This window comes from Pediculus humanus, genomic scaffold, assembly GCF_000006295.1.
Source record: "Pediculus humanus corporis 1103172108260 genomic scaffold, whole genome shotgun sequence".
In the NCBI taxonomy this organism is placed as follows: Eukaryota; Metazoa; Arthropoda; class Insecta; order Psocodea; family Pediculidae; genus Pediculus; species Pediculus humanus.
In genome coordinates, this window is record NW_002987829.1 from 666,722 (window position 1) to 688,307 (window position 21,586).

Here is a 21,586-nt window from a genome sequence, read left to right on the forward strand (position 1 = left end):
GTTTTTTATATGTAAAAAAGTATAGTGAAAACTTTTTTTTTTTTTTTTACAACTTTATGATGATGACAAGTTTAATATAAAATAATTCATGGCATCAAAAATTAAATTGAATATAGCTAAAACCGTAAAATATTTAATATTCGATTAAAATTAAAAAAACTTAACCTAAATTTGTTTTAACAACAAGTTTTTTTTTTTTTTTAAACAGGTTTTTAATGTGTTTCGTCCTCAATGGGTCAATACATCATTCGAAACGATATTTAAATATTTCAGTAAAGTCGAATATGATCCACAGGCTGGAGTATATTGGGTACTTAACCTTCCTAACGACGATGCAAATAAATTACATCCGGATTTATTAAAAAATGTTAAAAAAGAACTCGTTGAAAATATCGGCGGCGTTGACGAAACACACGTGAATGAGGGAAAAGACGAATATAAATTTAACATAAAATTGGATACTCGACAATTTGTAAAAGATGTTTTAGAATCGGATCCCATCAGCCTTAATTTTGAGCCTATTGGAAAAAAGGTGATTGTCGAATATAGTTCTCCTAATATAGCTAAACCTTTTCACGTTGGCCATTTAAGATCGACAATTATAGGAAATAGTATTGCGAATATAAAAAAAAAATTAGGAAACAATGTATTTAAATTAAATTATTTAGGAGATTGGGGTAGGTTAAACATGATAAAAAAAGAAAAATGAGAGAGAGAACAATGATGTGGGAAGATTTTATAAAAATTAATCAAAATTTTAGGTACTCAATTTGGAATAATTCAACTTGGCGTAGAACATGAAAATTATACAATCGATGACATTAAAAAAGATCCTATTAATCTATTGTTCAAAGCTTATGTTAAGGGAAATCAATTGTCCAAACTCGATCAGGATGCTTATGAAAAAGCTAAAAAAAATTTTTATTTGCTTGAGCGACAAGATGAGAAATTAATTCAACTGTGGGATAAATATCGAATGTGGACCTTGGAAGAATTAAATGCTACATATAAAAGATTAGGAGTTGAATTTGATAGTTTTTCATGGGAGTCTGACTACAGGAGGAGCCATGCTGACAACGTTTTAAAACTTTTAGAAGAAAAAGGAATATTGTCGACAGATGAATTTCAAAAAAAAGTAGCTGTAATAGATGATAAAGTCATACCTTTGATAAAAAGCGACAACACAACATTATACATTTGTCGAGATTTAATGGCCGTTTTGGATAGAATGTAAATAATCAAACCATTGTTTTCTGATAATGTACACAGAAATCAAAATGATATAAATTTGTACTTTTATAGATCAACTCACAATTTTGATGAGATGTATTATGTTGTCGATAATGGTCAAGCAGAACATTTTACAAATTTATTTAAACTTTGCGAAAAGTTGGAAATAAGTAAAAACAAAATACTACGGCAAATCAAATTCGGTAAAATAAACGGAATGAAAACAAGAAAGGGTAACGTTATTTTTTTAAAAGATGTCATCGATGAAGCACGCGAAAGAGTACTTGCAAAACAACAATCGACAAAAAGTAATTTTTAAATTAATCACACCCCTTTCGTTCGTTAAAAACAAAAGTAAAATAAAAAAAAAAATAAATAAAATAATTTTTTTAGCTACCAAAACATCAGCAGACGATAGAGAAACCGCCGATGTGCTCGGAGTATCCGCCGTCATTATCAACGATCTCAAACGTAGTCGCACGAAAGATTACGCGGCAAAATGGGAAGACATGTTACAGATGACGTCAGACACGGGAGTTTTCCTACAGTACTGTCACTGCAGATTGTGTAATCTCTCATTGGAATGTGGCAAAACAATGGCGAGTTATTGCGATCCTCAAGCACTTAAAGAAATCGAAGCCATTAATTTAATTAAACAAATTGCAAATTACGAAAGCATTTTGATTAAATCGAACGAAACGTTACAACCTAAAGAATTGGTTTCGTATTTGTTTGCTCTTTGCCGCGCAACGAACGGAGCGTTGAAAAATTTAAACGTCAAATCATCTGATGATCATACCGGAAGTCAAAGACTTTTACTTTTTGAAAAAACAAGATCCGTTCTTGAGGACGGTATGAAATTGTTAGGTTTAAAACCTCTTAGAAAAATGTAAATAATTTATTTAAAATAAATTAAATGATATTAGTTTTATAATATTTCATTTTTCTTTTTTCTTTGTGTGTGTTTGACATACTGTAAAAAATATAAAATTTAACATTTCCGGTATAAAAAAAAAAAAAAAAAAAAAAAAAGTGCACCGTAAAACATTTTTCATTACCTTATAAAATTCTTTTAGGTCGCCACGAAAAAAAAAAAAAAAACAAAATTCTTCATCGTTTCAACCAGGTATATCTTCTTCTAGCTCCATCTCTTCCAGGTTTTTTCCTTTCTCTTCTCCTTATATCCCTTTGCGTTAAACCCGCCAACATCATTTTCGCACGAACGTTTTCATCCACCAACGTGTAAAGAGTTTTACTGATTGCATACCTTAGAGCACCTGCTTGACCCGACGGCCCGCCATTTTCTACCGTGCATTCTATGTCTACTTTTCCCAACATGTCCGTCAGTAAAAGCGGAAATAAAATCTGAAAAGCAAAAAAATTTTCTTTCAACGAAACAGTGCATAAAATTATATTTTTTCTCCTCCTCCTCCTCATCATCATCATCATCATCATCGTCGGAATTATGGAGAAAATCAAAATAAAATCAAAAAATAATAATAATAATAATTGCAAAAATTATGTAAATTTATTTATTTATTTTTTTGTGAAAATTAGTCAATAGAAAACCATTTTTTTTTTTTTTTTTTTTGGAAAAATTCCACCGCCATATTTTATCATAAAATCAATATTTATTTTACATTGGGAAATGATCGATTTAAAATATTTAAACTATTTCAAAAAAACCTGGAAATTTTAAATTTTATAGAAAAAACAAAAAGACCACCGTGGAATAACAAAAACAATAATAATAATAATAATAATAATAAAATGACTGAAAAAATTTAAACTGGAAAGATCACATTTAAAACGGTTCAAAATTTACAATAAAAAATTTTTAATTTATAACAAAAAATATTATTATTATTACTAATTACTATAAACAACGTATAAAAAAAAAAAATTTCACTCGGTTCGATTGAGCAATTAATTTGTGATAAAGAAGGAGGTAATAACGAATAAAACAAAATGGTGGGAGAAAAAAAATGGCAATTTGAATTTTTAAGGCACATCATTTCTTTCTCCCGCCATTATTAAACGTTTGATTGTTCCGACTTCGTCCATCAATTTGGACAAAGCGTTTCTCATGTCAGCAATGACTTCCTCGTTCATCATCATCATCGTTTTCCGCTTTTTCATCGTCGGATATCTCATTGAACTTCTCGCCGACGGTGTCGGTCCCTTTGCTCTTTTCTGTTTGGCCACTTTCAATCCCGATCTCATGACGTCCTGCGGCAACCTCGTTTCTCTCGGATTCAACGGTTTCACGCTGACGACGACGCGGTACGACGAGGGCGATATCAAAGCGGTGATTTGCAAGAGTTTGAGAAAACAATTGGGCAAACACCCGTTGAAAAGTGCGGATTCGATGTGAGTGATCAATTTCGTTTGACCCACGAGCTTTGATAAAACCGCCGTTTTTTGCAATCCCTGTATGTCGTGTACGGCGATCCCTATGAGTAAATTCATAAGGATGATCGTCACGAATAGTAGGAAGAACACGAACGTCGTCAACGCGCTGATTTCCAAGAGCGTCGCCGAATGACTTTCTTCTTGCGTTATGTTCTCGAGCAAACTGTCGAATTCTAATTCCCCGGTCATCATGACCAAAATTTTTATCACCGCGACGAAAGGATTCGAAAATTGTTTGGCTTTTGGAAAAATGACGCAAAAACAAACGGTGAATCCGATCAGTAGGCAAATGTAAGCCAAAAACAATTTTGTGAATTCTTTTTGAACTTTCGTGTACATCGCGACGTAACTTCCGAATATCGGCAAATTCCCGATCATTATCATTAAATTCGCCCATCCGCAAAGAACGGCCAAAGCTCCGACGTGATTTTGCCATATGTACGTTCTTCCCGTGTACACGAAAGATATGAGAAAAACGGACAAAACGACAAACCATTCCACGATGTTTCCCTTTTGCGATATGTAATGCCGAAAGGATTTGTATCCTCTGAAACCGTAGATTTTTCTAAATATTTCCAAAACGGTTATGAAAACTAGAAAAAACCATTCCATTTCCATGATTATCGGATTTCTCCTCAACAATTCTCCAAAGTAAGATTTTTTCGTGCACAGTTCCGGGTCGACGATCAAAATTCTCGCTTCGACGTCTGGAAAAACATCGGAAACGGAGTCGTTGTAACATTGATACGCTAAAGCTGTCAAAACGTACAGGCTCAGGAGAATGACGAAGAGCAAACAAAAAATGAGTCTTGTTATGTAATACTTTCTAATTTTCTGCCACTTCAAGTGGAGGAAAGCCTCGCACAGGGGATGACTTAAAAATTCCTTTTGTCCTTCGTCGACGAGAGTTTGAAGAAAACTCACTTCCCCGCGTTTGCAATTTTTAAGAAGATACCGGAAATTAAACATTAACACGATTTCTTTGGATGCGTCCGGATCGTTCGTTGTAATGGATTCGTCCAATTTTTGATTGACGGCACCGAGTGCCGCCGGAGTTTTACGCGAAATTATACTTAAAGCCGATGTTCCCCCTCTCGTCCTTGCCGTCACGTCGGAACCTGAAAGAATTAAACATTCCACGCACTCGGTCAACTCGTTGAGAGCTGCTATGTGAAGCGGAGTGTACCCGTATTTGTCCCGTCTGTTCACGTCACCCTTCCACATGGTTAAATAATCTAATATTTCCAACGAATGTTCGGATTCGCATTTACACACGGCCGCGTGCATCGGAGTCCTGTTATCCGCGTCGGGACTGTTGGGATCGGCACCGTATTTTAAAAGTAATTCGACTGATTCGGAACAAACTTTGGCGGCGGCGTGAAGCGGAGTTTGCTGTCGGTAATTGACCGCATTCGAGTCGGCACCGTATTCTAACAATGTTTTAAGGCACTCGTAATAACCATTTTCGGCTGCCAAATGTAGAGCTGAGCATTTTCGTTCGAGCGTTTGTAAATTGATGTCGCATTTATTCGAATTCAATAAAATTTGCAAGCACTGCAAATGACCCAAATCGGCGGCCAAGTGAAGGGGACTGTACCCGCATCCTCCCATGTTACTCAAATCCATATTTTCGGTGATGAAAAGTTGCAAGCAATCCACGGCTTTGGATCGAACCGCCGAGTGAATCGGAGTTTCGTTGCAGACTTTTTCCGATACGATTTTGGCACCCGCTTTGAGGAGGAGTTTCGCAGTTGACGCGGCATTTCCAAAAGCTGCACAATGAAGCGGAGTGTATTTGTTCGTCAATGTGTTCACATCCGCTCCTTTCGATATCAACAATGCGGTGCAATTGTTACACCCGCTGAAAGAGCTCAGGTGAAGAGGAGTGAAACCCAATTGCGGTTCGGAAAAATTAACATCGACGTTGAATTGCAAAAAATAATCCAAGAGATCTCTTCTCCGGTGAAAAACGGACCAAAGAAAACCGACATTTTTTTCAAATTGACTAGAATTCGCAAAATGCTCTTCAATATTATTGACACTCGTGTTTCCCGTTTCGATATCGGTCAGCAGCTTAACGTTTCCGGATCCGGATTTCATCATATCCAATATATTTTGTCGAACGACGTCTCTCGACACGAGAACGTTTGCATCTCCTTTCTGGTGTATTTCTTCGAAGCTATCCAAAAAAATTATATCGTCGAGAGCGGACGATGACGAATCCTCCAAATCAATGTGTTTCGACCGTTGCAACATGGAGGCTCTATCTTCTCCGAAACTTTTCAACCTTTCCAAAAATGACGGAGTCCGACATTTTTGACTTGTGTCGATGACTGACAATTCCCTACCGAAGCTTATGCTTCGATCGAAGGGTTGCTTCTGATCGTAGTCTTTAGTGAAGTTCAATTCCATTTTATATCGAGATCATATCTAAAAAAAAAAAAAAATATGAATCAGTATAACCATCACCAGTTTTTCCTTTTTTTCTCTGATAAAAATGGTCATTCGATCGACATCGAGATGATGTCGATAATAATAATAATAATTAAAATAAAAAAGCTCTAATAATAGATATTATTAATAATAATGTTTTTTTTATCTTCGCAAAACAAAAACTTGACCTTCTCTCATTCTGTACGAAACCAGTTTTTTCAACTTTCCAATGAAAAAAACGACGCCTCGAACGATGAGGGAAAAAAATGAAAAAAAAATTAACGACCGCAAAACAAAAACCTGACTTGATGTTATTAAATTTTAAAAAAAAATTCTTTTTAAAACGTTTACGTAAACAATATTAATTTTAAAAATAAATTTAACAAAAAAAATGTCAGACTCATTTCTTGCAGCCATTACAGAAAACTTTTCTTTCTTTTAACGGAAAGCAACGGCCCCTCAAACGACAAAATTTCACTCGAATCCAGGTATTTAACTAAAAAAAAGATGGCGATAAAAAAAAAAAAACGATTTCTTAGAAATGAATCATAACAAAGAAATTTCTCTCTCTCTCTCTCCATTTTCAATTAATGAAATCTTCGCAAAAAATAAAAAAACAACTTTTTTCCCCAAGTTTTAAAAGTTGTTTTTCCTTTTATTTTATTTATTTATTTATTTAAAAAAAAAAAAAAAAATTCTTCAAACTCATCGAGGCACACACTCCACCACGTCCTCCATTTTTTCAAGACCAATATTTTTCAAATCAAAACGCACAATATAGAGAGAGAGAGAGAAAGAGAGAGAAAAACGTTTTAAATGCAAATTCGCGGCTTGTAATTGCACCAACTAATTACGATTAAATAAATTTTTTTTTTTCACCGCAAACGACGACGACGACAACATTTGTATGTGTAATAAGTAATTCAAATAAACCGCAAAATATTAATTTTTTTTTTTTTTTTTTCAAATCACCGTACAGTATTATTATTATTATTATTATTATTACGGAAAAACAAAGGGATTTGAATTTTTTTCATACGGGAATTTAAAAATTTTTTAAAAAAAAAAAAATCCGAAAAAGTAAAACAATTAAAAAAAAAAAAAAAAAAAATGTTTTTTCATGTTAACGACCTCGTCCATTTTTTTTTTTTTTTTACTTGTTCGTACGATTTCCAAAAATTAAAAAAATCATTGTCCTAATTATTATTATTAATTTAAATGGAAGACGTTTTTGTTTATTTTTTGGTTTTTTTTGGGAAATTTGCAAATACGTTCGAAAAAAAAAAAAAAAAATGTCACGCAAAGTCGTCGTCGTCGTCGTCGTGAACAAAACAACATTGTCGTTCTCACACACAAGTCTTTGTTGTCTTTAAAAATGTTTTCACGATTTTAAATGGTGGTGGTGGTGGTAGTGGTGATGATGATGATGATGGTGCTAATTGAAATGATATTGTATACCGAATCAAGAAGCTTTGTTCTACGTTTTTCGAGAAGTCTCACGAGTGCGAATGTAAACATTCCGGATGTGTTGAATTTTAACGATAATTACTTAACAATATTCAAATGCCAACAAATCGAACTCATCGATACATCGATCGATCGATCGACCGTGTTGTAATATTTGTTTTTTTTTTTTTTTTTTAAATACCGGTTTTACGTGTTAATTAATTCATACGACAAAACCTGTACAATTTTAACATATTCTACGATACAATCGATCGAATTCTCTCTCTCTCTCTCTCCCTCACATTTTCTTTTCCTTCCAAAAGGTTCCGCGATAAATTATTTCTAATTAAAAAAAAAATAATAATAATAATGATAATAATGAATTTTCAAGCTTTGGTAAACTTCGTAAAAAAAAAAAAAAAAAATCCTTGATTGAAAATCACGGTGCAAAAGTGTGTGAAACAATTTTTTTTTTTTTTTTGCTTTCCTTTCGAAAAAATTTATCATTATTATCGTTATTATTATTATTATTATTATTATTATTATTATTTTTCTTAACGAATTTTGCAACGACGATCGATTTCCCTTGAAGATATTAAGAAAACAAAACAACAAAAAAATTATCATTCGAATCTGATTTCTATCACAATCGAAACAAAACGAGATTTTAAATTCCAACGGGTACCAGTTAGGTATTCGGTTTCGTTTAAAAAAGGACGATTGTTTTTCTACGAACCTTTCGTTTCTCGAAAGTTCTTTATCATTATTATTATCATTCAGCCTAAAGGGGGAACATTTTTCCAAAGTTGTTTACGTACATTATTCCATTTCGTTTTTTATTTATAAATTTTATATAAATAGAATTTAAGTCATTTGATGATGATCCCTTCGGAAAAAAATTTTCATTCGAATATTGAATTACAATTAACTATTTGTTAATTTTTTTTTACACGTGTTTCCGCCACGTTTCGAATACGTGTTGCAAATAAAAACAAAACGATAATACTAATATTATTAGTTTTGCATCATCATCATCATCATCATCTGCGACGTGTGATGATGACTTTGGACTACTTCTTCCGAAATAAGACCGACCGTATCTTTCCTCCCGCCCCCCCCCCATTTCTCTATCACGATTGAGAATTTTTCAATTTCTTTATTACAACTACAACACCATCATACTTCTTGAGAATTCTTTTTTTTTTTTTTTTTTCGAAATTAAATAGGACGAATAGCGGAAGTGACATTGTCATTCAAATTTCTTCAGCGATTCATTTACAAAAAAAAAAATAATAATAATAATAATAATAAAAATAATGAAACATCGTCATCGTCATAATTATTTTCTTTTGTTCTCGTCATCGAAACAACAAAAAAACGAAATTAGAAATTTACTTTTCTTTTCCCCCCCCCCAATTTTCGATAATCAAAAGATAAATTTTCTTTTGTTTTTTCATCAATTTAAATTTTCACGGATATTATTTTATTAATGGCAAGTTTTTCCGGCTCGATTATTATTACTATTATTATTATTACATTGCCGCGTTTCTCGTGTTCACGTTCATTCACGGTTCTTTTTTCCCCCCCCCCTTTTTTTTTTTTCAATACCAAAAAAACGTTTCGCCGTTTCAACCTTGACCTCGAAAAAAGGGAAAAAAACCGACAAAAAATTATTTCTCGCATACCGTTTCGATGAATTTGACTCTTGCATTGCGTACAACAAACAACTAACAAACAACTAACTAACATAATACATTCGAATGCAAACTTTTTATTTTGTTGTTGTTGTTGTTGTCTATCTAAAGTCATTTCATACTAGATCGAAAAAATTAAATAAAAATATTTTTTGGTTTTTTTACTTTTACGATATGATTCACGCTTAAAATTAAAACATTAAAACCGACAAGTGAATTCTTAATAATTTGACATCCATTACTATCATAACTGTTAACAACTTATAGGCTTTCAATTACACAACAAATTATTAAAATTTTACACATATATATATTTTTTTTATCATCGTCTATGAATGGAAACAGTCAATGACCCGTCAGAATTTTTACGCGAAAAAAACAAAAATTTGCAAATGGTTTTATTAAATTTTTCTTGCGAAAAAACAAATAATAATAATAATGATATTCTACGTACGATAGGTCACTCATTAAAACTTTCAACAAAAAAGAAATCCAATTGTTAGTTATGAAAAAAATAAAAAAAATAAAAGAAACCCATGATTTATCAGAGACGTTAGTAAATAATAAATACAATAATTTTTAATATAAATAAATAAAATTTGATTTAAATTATTACTTATTATTATTATTATTATTTTTTAATTAAATATTTTTATAGAAACTTTTTCATTTATTTGTAATATCAAATCTACGGTGCGTTACAGTCCGATAAAAACAAAAAACACGTACACAAGTAACATACTTTAAAAATTAATTAAAAGTATCAAGACTGTGATATTTATTAAAAAAAAAAATAATAATAATAATAATAATAAAGAAAAAAAATTCTAAAGGGACTTACCATTTTTTTTAAATCTTCATAATTGTGATAAATATACAAACAGGAAAAACTCCGCACTTTTTTTTTTTTTTTTTAAATTGTCTCTCTTTATATTATTATTAATAAACAAACAAATAAAATATGTTTAAAAAAAAAAAAAAAAAAAAACCTCGATGAAAATTGTATTTAATTATTTGTGCAAGATGGCGCAAAACATTCCGAGTATATACACACACACCGAGTTGTGGCCGGTTCGAGGGCGGCCAAACCACTACGAATAGTTTCACAAAACTTACTTTATTTAGCACTGACTCACATTTATAACTTAAATTTACATAACTACTATTAACAACTTTATAAATTTTTTTTTTAAATAAACAAGATACAACCTGTGAATGGTAAAAGTCAATGAATTCACCAATGAGGAAAATTATTTTTAAGTTATCACTACACTTTTAAATAAAACGTATTCGTTATAATACTTTTATCATTATTAATCATGGCTGGATGTACCTTGGGACTCTGTTGTAAAAAATTACTAATCTAAAACTTCTGTTGTTGAATATTAATCGTAAGTTACAGAAAAAATGTTTAATAAGTTATTAAATTGGGGCATTAATAAAAAAATCTTTTGCAATAAATACAATAAATTTAATTAGTCGAAAAAAATGAGAACTATTGGGCTTAAAAGTTAATAAAAACTTATTAAATTATTACAATACCTGTTCTCTACATAACATATCCGAATGACCGAAATAATCAATTCCTTCTCCATTTATTGAAAGTTTTCCTGTACCAGGATATGTGAGCACAGCTCTTCCTATTGATGTATCTCTTTTACATCTATATATAAATGTAAAAAATATTACAAAAATTTTTTAGGTTTATATACAATTTTCAAAAAAAAAAAGGGAATAAATAAAAAAAGGCTTACAAGTTTGAATCGACAATTTTCACTCCATCTTTTTCAACGATGTTAATGTTTTTCTTTTCAAAATTAAATGCTCTAATCGGATTTCTGTATTCTCTTATTAATTCTGCAGCTGTTTCATTGTAAGGATGATTTAACAAAAAATTATAAACTTCTAAAAACTTTTCATATTCTACATCGTATAATTTTTCAGCAAATTTAGCTTCTAAATCTTTTTTTGTCATCCATTCAGATTCTATAAAAGACCTTATGAGGAACATAAATTAATAAAAGAATTTTCAAAGATTAATATATCGAACTGACAAAAATTTACTTACATTGCCTTCGGAGTATTTTCTAGACCCAATTTAAAACTTTGTCGCTGAATTTTATTTATTTTTTCAACCATTAATGCAGCTTTCTGCAATCGACATAATAATTAACATTCTTATTTTATATTTTTTTTTTTTTTTTTAAAACAATTTAATATTTTAAAATTACTTACATGCAATGCTGTAGAAAAATTTGGTTTAGTCGTGTATATTAAAAAGTTTTTAGGCCTACCATATTCATCAACTTTAAGTCCTGCATTTTGAATATCTTGTTTGAAAACTTTTTCTGGGGGTTTCATTAAAGGTCTCGCTAGTCGATGAAATAAACCGCTAGGAAACAGATATTTAATAGACCTCTGAAGACGAAAGCATTAGGTTAAAATTATTTAACTCACACAAACATATTTTACAATGATAAATCTAAAATATTTACATTAATTTCTCTTTCATCCATACTTTCAACATCACGTCCCATCATGTTTGCTAAATGCTTTTTTCCCAACTCAAACTCTTCTCTCTGTTCTTGCATAAATTTTTCTATAAATTTTAATTAAATTATTTTAACAAATGAATATAATTTACACACAGAACTTATACCTAATCAAACAATATTTGATATGAAAATTATAAAATAAGCGTGTTTAAGGTTTTCATATCTCCAAGTTCAAACCTTACCATTTTCTTCAACGGCTTTCATATAATTTTTAACGGCTGAACTGAATCTTGAATCTGTATGACTACAAAAACACTGAAAGTTCAAATAATGAAAGTTAATACTTATTGTTAATAATAATGATGAATGACGTTATTAAAATCTTTATGCTAAATTTTTACCAACCTTAATCGGCGAAATAAACTTGGCTTGATATTCATTTTTAAGCAAATTTGTAAAAGCCAATTTGGAACTTAATTTAATCGCCATTTTTAATATTCTTCAAACGTGATTAATGCCACGAGATATTTGTTATGGCGCCAAAAATTTTTTTTATCAAAAATAAAACTCAAATTATTCGATTTTAAATTATTTATATGATTATTGAGAAATGCTTGAGTAGTTATAAATTAAAAGACGAAATTAGATAATATTTTTGTAGTTTGTTTGTCAAAATAATGAAATATGGCGGGTTAAGTACCGAATAAACTTTTTATTAATTAACCTAAATTAAAGTATTTCTTTTAATTATTTTTATTCTTGTAATGTTTAAATTTAAATTAATTTAATTAGACATATTTGTTTCTTTTCATTATACAATTCGATTGCTTTGATAAATTAATAAAAATTTTATACATAACAAAAATTATTACATTTATATAAACGTGTCATTAGAAATTAAAAATTTTCGTATCTTGTAAAGTTAATTTTCTTTTTTAAGTCGAAATTTTTTAAATTTCGATATAGAGTTAAAAACTTAAAATTAAATTAATTTATAATAAAGAAAATTACATAAAAATAAATTAAATTAAAAATATATATATTCATTCCTTCATTTTTTTTTAATATTAAATACTCCATGATTTGTTTTGTAAACAAAAGATACCAATTTATTATTACTGTTTGTGTTTCGGAATATATTGTCAAAATAGTAAAGTAAAATTTATTTCATTTTTTTTTTTAAATCCCCAAAAAACAATTTAAAATAAGATAAAGCTTGAAAAGGAATGGTTTGAAAAGTTAGTTAACTTTCAAGGTTAGAAAAATTATCATATAAATGACTACACAATTATAGGGCAAACAATAATTTTTTAGGTGCCACAAATTTGTAATATAGAATGCTATAATATAATTATGCCACAAAGCAACTGCAAAATATGCAAACATGTTCAGTTTTATAAATCTAGCAATAGTACGCTCTCTTCGGAATCAGAGAGTTTGTCTCAAGCGGTTGTATTAAAATCTCAAGAAGAAATTACAACAAACGAACCACGAAGTCGAGATTACTTATCTCGTCTGTTTGAGAAAAAAAAATTAAAAGAAAAATCCCTGTCACAAAAGTTACATACACCATTTGACAGAAAACTAACAAGATCTTGTTGGCCGGTTGATATAGGAAAAGTTAGCAAAATAAAAAAAAAACCAAAAGAAAAAGATAGAAAGAAACCAAGTTATAGATGTTTTAGAAAAAGAAAGAAAATAGGTTTAGTTTCAAGTCCTCAAAACTTAAATGGAAATTTATCTTTTAGCGAAAGCGAGTAAGTGCAATAATGTTTAGAAAGATGGCCTAACTGGCCATTAATAATTATGATTTCATCTCAACATTTTCAGTTCTGATTTGGATATAATATTGGAAGAAGAAATGAAAACTCCTGATAGAATTCAATTAATTGATGCTAAAATCACACCACAAATGTTAGTGGAAGTGTTACAAGATTCTGAATCTTTAAAATAGTTTTGTTAAATAAACTTGAATGATTTTTGAGAAACCCATAAAAATTGTGAGTAATTCTAATTAAATTATATCATACCATTTTAATTTTTTTTTTTCTTTTTAAAGGCAAAAAAATTAAAATAATGATATTTGAATTTTTAAGGATCCTGATATTGAATTAATACTTGGAAATATATGTAAAGTATCAAGAAATCTTAGAATTTTTAAATGTTTGAAATCATAATGGAGTTAACATAATCAAATAGCCTTATATTATCAGGCAAGAATATCTATCTTGTGTAAAAAAGTTAAAATGTGAATAAATATTAAATAAAATCTTACATTTCAATGAATTTCATTGTAAATATAAAAAAAAGTCCACATTTCCTATAATTTTTAGTGCATGAAAAAAAAAAGAAAGTTAAAATTACTTACATTTCCTAAAGCTCAAATTTTCATAGTTTTTAGTTATTAATTTGTTGCACAAAAACCGTTGGAAACAAATTTTCACATGCATTTACTTAAATATACATACTTGCGTGTAAATATGTGATAACCAATGAATAATTTAGTAAAAATTCTATTAGTTTTTTTTCTTTTTTTTTTTACACCAAAAAAATTTTTGAAAATTTCCAGTTTGTGAAACAGACATCGATATCCGGTAAATCGAGTTTTTTTTTAAAAAAACCTGTTAAGTTGGTAATCCGAAGCTAATCAGTGATGGTTGACGTGTTTCAATTGACGTATTATTAAAGAATTCACTTACCTTATCTATTACATTTACTTAATTAAATGTCAGTACGAAGTTATATATAATTTATAAAAAATGGTTATTATGACAATGATTGCTCGGGTGGCCGATGGCCTCCCATTGACTGCTTCCATACAAGAAGATGAAGAAGTGAGTTATTGTAGTATTATTATTATTATTAATTACAACACAGTTTGTAATTGTAATTATATTTATGAATTGAAAACATTTTAAATAGCCTATTTACCGGTTACGAAGTATACAAATTAAATATTATTTATTTTTAAATATAAATAGTATTAATGTTTGGAAACGTTAAAATTTATTCCTGTTACAAAAAAACATGAAGAGTAAAAAATGTCAATTCATTTGGTAAAAGTTTACATTCACTTAAACGCCCATTCACACAATTATATTTAAAAATTTTTTTTCCAGAGTGGTAGAACCGTTTTAGAATATCAAAATCAAGCTAAAATGTTATTTAGAAAACTCACACCTGCAAGTCCTACTAGATGTACAATTCAAACTGGACCTTACTTATTTCAGTAAGAAAATATTATTTGAATTTTTTTCTTTAAAATTACTTAAAAAGAATTGAATTTTAATTTTTACTTTTAGTTACCTCATAGAACATGATGTCTGCTATTTAGTTCTTTGTGAAAAAAATTATTCTAAAAGACTAGCTTTTTCTTATTTAGAAGATTTAGCTCAAGAGTTCAGATCACAATATGGTAGGCATATTCATTCAGTGTCAAGGCCTTATAGCTTCATTGAATTTGGTATGTTTAATTGTAATTTTTAAAAATCTCATAAAAATTTATTAAAGTTATTATTATTAAAACTATCATTTATATAAGACAATCTAACAATTTGATTTTTTTTTTTTTTTTAAAGATATTTACATTAGAAAAGCGAAAAAATCATATATGGATTCGAGAACGAGAAGAAATTTAAATAATTTAAATACAGAATTACAAGATGTACAGAGAATAATGGTTCAAAATATTGATGATGTTTTGCAAAGAGGTGCAGTGCTTTCAGAATTGGATACAAAAGCCCAAAACTTGTCTATGTTGTCACAGCAGTATAAAAAAGATGCTTCAATTCTTAATAGTAAGTCAATGATGGTAAAAGGTGCTGCAATCGGAGCCGTTTTATTCGTTTTTATCATGTACTTTTGGATATTATGAACCTCCCCCCCCCCCCCTCAAAAAAAGAAAAGAAAAAAAAGATCTTCAATATTTTTTTTATTGTAATTAAAAAAAAAAAAAAGACAACTACAAAAATAATTTTATAAATGCTTTTAATAATGGAAAAATTATTTAATTTAAATTACTTATTTATTTATAATACAATTTAAAATGGGTGAGTGGTAATTTAAAATCAGTAAAATTTATTTAAAAATAATTATTTTCCAAAATATTATTTATCAATATATATATTATCGATGAATTGTATTATTTATAAAAATTACCTGTTAGTTAATATAAATAATTGTTTTGTTATAAAATCGATATTAAATTAAATGAAACCGATAAATAAATGTGAATTTTTCAGTAAAAAAAAAAAAAAAATTGAGATTAATAATTAGAATTGTGATGATGATGTTAGACAATTACTAAACTATGTAGCAAATATTAATCACAGCCTTATTATTATACAATTATATTCGAATATAACATACATAAATATGTTAATACCTTTTTTTTTTTTTAAATGTAAAATTATTTTTATTTATTTTCGTGCCTTAGGCAAATTAGTTATAATGAAAAAAATTTTATAAATATGTTTTTATAATATTTATTTAATTATTTTTTTTTTTGTAAATAAGAATTTACCTGCTGCTTTACTACTTTAAACGTAAATCATTCCCCCCCCCTCCCCAATAATTTCAAAAATCATTATTATTTTTTTTGTTTAGTGTGTGGGTGTTATGGCCCGCACTCATCAATTAATCAATTAAATTAATTAATTAATTTATTATTAATGGGCACAATTTTGTATTAAATAAAAATAAAACATATTAATCAATTTAAATGTTTCCTTTTAAGGGAATTATTTATTTAATAAAAAAAAAAAAAAAAAAGAAAATTACATAATTCAATAAGCAATATTTACAAGTCTCTACAATATGATTAATTTCGTTTAAAAGTAAAATTTCATTAAAGAAGAAAAAGAAAAGAAATAAAATTCTATATTGCACTAATATCAAAATTCAGTCCTAAATAATCTTCTTTGAGGTTCGGGGGTGTAATGAAATCTTGCTCTGTAATGTTCGACTTGTCTATGTTGTGGTGAACCAGGAACTGAATTGCAGTCTGAAAGTCTTCTGGGAGGTGGTTGCGGTGGTGATGGAGATACATATCTTAAAAATGTACAAAATTAAATTATTCGAAAGACAAGGAAACAAATATCGATGACTATGATTGACAAGTTACCTTCTGGATAGCGACGGTGAACCTTCGACTAAACCTTTTCTTAACGGTGAATGATCTAAAAATCCTCTTTTCATCGGTAAAGGAGACCCGCTCTCTTCACCCTGTGACGTAAAACGATTATAACGCGGTGGAGGTTCTGGACTTTGACTAGGTTGTGAAATTTGCAAGGTACTCTGTACTCTTGGATTCGAGGTACTCTGTACTCTTGTACTTTTACTATTATTAAATGACGACGAAAGACAATTATATCTCTTGGATTCTTCTTTACCACCTGAATAAAAAAACAATTATAAAACCTCCCCCCCCCAAAAAAAAAATTACAAAATTTAATTAATAATAATTAAAAATTTACCACCACCGAGATGAAATTTTAAATAAGATGAAAATCTTTTTTTCGACGTGTCTTCATGACTTTTCCCATCTACCTGATGATTGTGATCTGTGTTATTTGTTTCAGAATAACACTGACTAGATTCGTTTGAATTATTTGAATCCCTGCTCGGTGAATATGAACGCCAAGGTTCTAAAGTATTGTCAGGTACTTGATGATTTGTGAATGACTACAATAACATTCATAACATTAAGATGAAAAAGGTATAACCGAAAAAAACAATAACAACAACAAATCATACCTGATTTGGATAACTTCGAAAATGATGATGATGATGATGGTGATGGTGATGAGAATGGGAATGAGTTGGAGGTTTAGGTTGATGCCATGTTTTTTGTAAATCAGAACCTCCGTTAATAACAACAGGTTCCTGAGAAAAAAATCTTCTTCTATTTTCATATATGTCACAATGACGAACATGACCAGAAGTTGATGATACATGACTAGATTCTAATTTTTGTGTTATGGCGGCAACGGTTGATCTTTCACTAAAACAAAATGGCCGTCATTTAACATACATTGACCGCAAAAAAAAAACACAAAGAATTTATTATTATTATTATTTACTTATTTCTTGGTGGAAAATGAATTTCCGTTATTTTTCCCTTACTATTATTATTATTAACTTGTGAAAATTTTAATTCCGAAGATTTTTCATTATTTAAATTAACTATATAATTAGAATTATATCTTGTTGATGATGGTGTGGATGCTGATGATGACGTCGATGAGGCGGATGAAGAAGATGATGACGTAGCAGGAGTTGGAAATCTAAAAAATTTAATAATTAAATTATTTATTAATCTAAATAAAAATTATTTTTAATAAAATAAATAAATAACTACTACTACTACTACTACTACTAGTATAAAATAATTTACCATAAAATTTTATGTAACTTACCTCATGCACAACCTAATACCAACGTTTATAAATTTTTATCCTAAATTAAATATCCAAAAAATCCATTTGTGCATTTTTTTTTTGTTTCGTGCAAATAATTATCACATTATATATAAAAAATTTTTTAAAATTGTTAATTTACTACTTAATTTTTTCTATCTGATAATTTTATTTATTTATTTAAATTCGAAGGTTAATTAATTCTTCGGTGCAAATTATTTATATATATATATATATGTACAACATTACATATTGTCCAAGGAAAAAAAAAAACTTTTTCCAATTATTTAATTTAAAAAAAAAAAAAAAAAAAAAACAAACAAACTCATGCACAATAATAATAATAATAATAATAAATCATTTCATTAAAAAAAAATACTCATCAATATTTCTCACTAAATCGATTTTAAAAAAAAACTTTAATAAAAAAAATAAAACAAACAAAAAAAAAAAAAAATTTTTACTATAAATTATAACTACAGGAAATAGGTAACAAATTTTCTTTTTTTTTAAATTTAAATTAATTTAAAATATTACGTTAAAAAAAAAAGTATATAAAAAGAAAGGAGAGAGAGAGAGAGAGAGAGAGAAAGATAGTAGAAAATAATTTACTATTAAATTTTTTAAAAAGGTTATTTAGAGAAAAAGGAGGTATCGAATAACCTTTTTTTAAAATTTCAAGCAATGGAAGTCATTTTTTTTTTTAAATAGGAAGCACAAATATTCTCAAGCAAACAAACATTCACATCACTCTTGTTCGATAATTTAAATTATGCATTTTACATCTACTAAAATTTTTTTTTTTTGTTGTTTTCTGTTGGTTTTTTTTTAAAAAAATAATAAATATATTTGTATAATTCATTAAGAAAATTAAAAACAAGTAAAAAAAAAAAAAAAAAGGAAAAAAAAGAAAAAAAAAATTTTTTTTTTTTGTTTATAAAACTAAGGGTAATAAAAAAAAAAAAAAAAAAAAAAAGGAACATGCAATACTATAAAGTTAACTTGTTAGTGAAACGGAAATGTCATAACCTCCTTATGGGGGAATTTCCAGTAAGATTCATATCGGTTACGGGTACAGTCTTCGCAAACCAATCAGCAACATCAGCTTTAGATTCTTCCGACATTTTCATAAATGGATGATCTAATAATTTTCGATACTTTGGTCTTTCCTTGTAATTTTTTGTTAAACTGAAAATGAAAATCCATGTTGAGTTTTTTTCTTCGAACACACTGTATAAGGACTTAAGTGTATTTTTATACACACTCACCAAGAATTAACAAAACTAATAAATTCTGGACTAAAGTTTCGATCCTGTGGCAGTTTGGGAGGTTCTCCGTCTACGACTTCGGCAAGAACTTCAAAATCAGATTTGCAGTTCTTGTAAGGGAATTCACCAGTTGCAAGTTCGACTAAAGTTATTCCTAAACTCCAAACATCTGCTCTGATGTCATAATCTGGTTTACTAGGATTTTGTGGAGCTATTCTTTCAGGCTTGAATTTAAAAGTTTCAATTAATATATTTTAAATAATAAATTTTAATAATAATCAAACTTACAGCTAAGTAAGCAGCACACCCAGCACTCGTAGTTTGAGGTTTCGAATCGACTAATCTACCAGAAATACCAAAATCACAGAGTTTCACATTTCCTCTTTCATCGAGAAGAATATTTGATGGTTTAACATCTCTATGTATTACTCCATGTTTTTCTTTCAAGTAATCTAGAGCTTTAACAGTCTTTAAGAAAATTACACAATTACAACATTAATATTATAATTATTATTATGCAATCTAAATATTTTGACAAAATTTAATAACTTGACATCTAAATTTTAGAAATTTTAATAAAAATTAACTCACAGCATAAGTAACTTTTCCTAATATGTCTTCAGGTATTGATATTTTAAGTCTCTTAAGTAGCTTATCAAAACATGTCGCCATTAGTTCCATACAAATCCAAACATCGGATTCTGTTATGAAACAACCTAAACACTGTACAATATAGGGACAATCATGTGATTTTAAAACTACTTCCAAATCCATAACAATTCTTTTATTTTCTTCACTGTTGCCAGACCTTCTCATTTGCTAAAAAGTTTAATACCATATCAATAGAAGTATTTTAAGATAAGAATTGCACAATTATGAAACAAAATTTACTTTAACCGCTATAACTGTTTGACTAGGCCTATGTAACATTTTCACAACATGACCACAAGTTCCATTACCGAGATCACCGCAGTGATCAAGATCTTTTATATCAGTTTCATATTTCTAAAAATCGAAAAATTATATATATTTTTTAAAACGTTAAAAATATTTAATAAAAAAAAAGTTTAAATAAAAAAATTTTTTTGTCTTTGTTCAATTTACTTTTCCATTAATTTCTAAAATACCAGTCAATTTCATAATGTCTTGCATTTTCCTATCTATTTCTCCTGTATTAGATACCCTTTGTTGAACTGGAAACATGGGCAGATCTAACAATTTTTTAGGAGTTCTCGTTGATTGCGTTCCACCCGACATTGATAATTCAGTCACTAAAACGAATCAAATGTTTTTAAAACAAAATAAAAACACTAAATAAAACTTATAACTTACTATAACTTGCACATTATTATAATAAATTTGTGTAAAAGTTTAGATATATAGTTAATTAAATACTCTGTCAAATATGTACTTCAATAATAAATTAAGTAAAAAAAAAAAAAAAATTTAATCAATTCAGAAGGAGAAGTTAATTGAAGAAATAATAATGATAATAAATATTTAAAAATAACTTTAAAAAAGCTAATAAAAGTATTTTTAAATACGCCAATAAATATTCAAAAATATTCACCTTATCTTGTGCAATATACTTGTTTTTGTTTTGGTATCACATTCTTTAGCATATATAACCTTGTCAAAATTTTTTAACACAATAAACAAAAATGATTTTTATTAGCTCTAATAAAATTTAATTTTACATTAATTATTTAATAAATTTTAATATTGACACGATTAGAATTTGCTCATACAAATATTAAAAACAGAATATCTATATAATTTATTGCAAACTTAGCAGGTACTTACAGTTTCTCGGTCTACGCCCTGAACCAGCTCTAGGAGCATCCAAACCGCCATTATATTCTTTAGACGCTTTATCCTTATCTTTTTCATTTTCTACTTTAAATTTATTTTCCAATGCGTCTATTTTATCAGCTAAATAAGAACTAGGCTTCGACATTTTGCAGTCAGCCTTGTCCTATGTATTAAAACTTACTCTCGATTAAACGGATTAAGTGACTGCCAAACTCGTTCGATATATTTCGATATGATATTTTAAATAATGTTGCCAGTACTGTTCATTTTCGTTAATTTAAATAAGAATGTTTTTAAAATAATTTTTTTGTGTAAGACAAAAATTCTTTTTCTTCTCTTCGATTTTCCTCTTAAAAATCAAGGTAATATTAATTGTTATA

General features: G+C 28.4%; 6 protein-coding genes across 6 annotated transcripts; 3 read left to right on the top strand and 3 right to left on the bottom strand.

Moving 5' to 3' along the window:
- Window positions 1–88: 88 nt before the first annotated feature.
- Phum_PHUM492280 (uncharacterized protein) lies at window positions 89–2,123 on the top strand (the record flags this gene model as incomplete). Its single annotated transcript, XM_002430592.1, has 5 exons — window positions 89–124; window positions 209–677; window positions 762–1,230; window positions 1,303–1,538; window positions 1,624–2,123. 5 exons carry the CDS (start codon window positions 89–91, stop codon window positions 2,121–2,123), a joined length of 1,710 nt encoding a protein of 569 aa, XP_002430637.1.
- Window positions 2,124–2,340: 217 nt separating this feature from the next.
- Phum_PHUM492290 (ankyrin repeat-containing protein, putative) lies at window positions 2,341–6,054 on the bottom strand (the record flags this gene model as incomplete). Its single annotated transcript, XM_002430593.1, has 2 exons — window positions 2,341–2,595; window positions 3,241–6,054. 2 exons carry the CDS (start codon window positions 6,052–6,054, stop codon window positions 2,341–2,343), a joined length of 3,069 nt encoding a protein of 1,022 aa, XP_002430638.1.
- Window positions 6,055–10,482: 4,428 nt separating this feature from the next.
- Window positions 10,483–12,199, bottom strand: Phum_PHUM492300 (28S ribosomal protein S9, putative; the record flags this gene model as incomplete). Its single annotated transcript, XM_002430594.1, has 8 exons — window positions 10,483–10,557; window positions 10,758–10,878; window positions 10,970–11,212; window positions 11,284–11,327; window positions 11,451–11,633; window positions 11,711–11,814; window positions 11,953–12,025; window positions 12,116–12,199. The coding sequence occupies 8 exons, from the start codon at window positions 12,197–12,199 to the stop codon at window positions 10,483–10,485; spliced, it is 927 nt and encodes a 308-aa protein (XP_002430639.1).
- An 864-nt stretch (window positions 12,200–13,063) lies between these two features.
- Window positions 13,064–13,664, top strand: Phum_PHUM492310 (uncharacterized protein; the record flags this gene model as incomplete). The annotated part of the gene is made up of 2 exons (XM_002430595.1): window positions 13,064–13,467; window positions 13,541–13,664. 2 exons carry the CDS (start codon window positions 13,064–13,066, stop codon window positions 13,662–13,664), a joined length of 528 nt encoding a protein of 175 aa, XP_002430640.1.
- Window positions 13,665–14,469: 805 nt separating this feature from the next.
- Window positions 14,470–15,584, top strand: Phum_PHUM492320 (Vesicle-trafficking protein SEC22B, putative; the record flags this gene model as incomplete). The annotated part of the gene is made up of 5 exons (XM_002430596.1): window positions 14,470–14,544; window positions 14,744–14,766; window positions 14,832–14,939; window positions 15,013–15,173; window positions 15,289–15,584. The coding sequence occupies 5 exons, from the start codon at window positions 14,470–14,472 to the stop codon at window positions 15,582–15,584; spliced, it is 663 nt and encodes a 220-aa protein (XP_002430641.1).
- Window positions 15,585–16,602: 1,018 nt separating this feature from the next.
- On the bottom strand, window positions 16,603–21,351 carry Phum_PHUM492330 (dual specificity mitogen-activated protein kinase kinase, putative; the record flags this gene model as incomplete). Its single annotated transcript, XM_002430597.1, has 13 exons — window positions 16,603–16,759; window positions 16,833–17,103; window positions 17,191–17,392; window positions 17,465–17,711; window positions 17,791–17,994; window positions 18,127–18,138; window positions 19,156–19,314; window positions 19,395–19,618; window positions 19,683–19,862; window positions 19,986–20,213; window positions 20,286–20,399; window positions 20,499–20,665; window positions 21,198–21,351. 13 exons carry the CDS (start codon window positions 21,349–21,351, stop codon window positions 16,603–16,605), a joined length of 2,319 nt encoding a protein of 772 aa, XP_002430642.1.
- Between the last annotated feature and the right edge of the window lie 235 nt (window positions 21,352–21,586).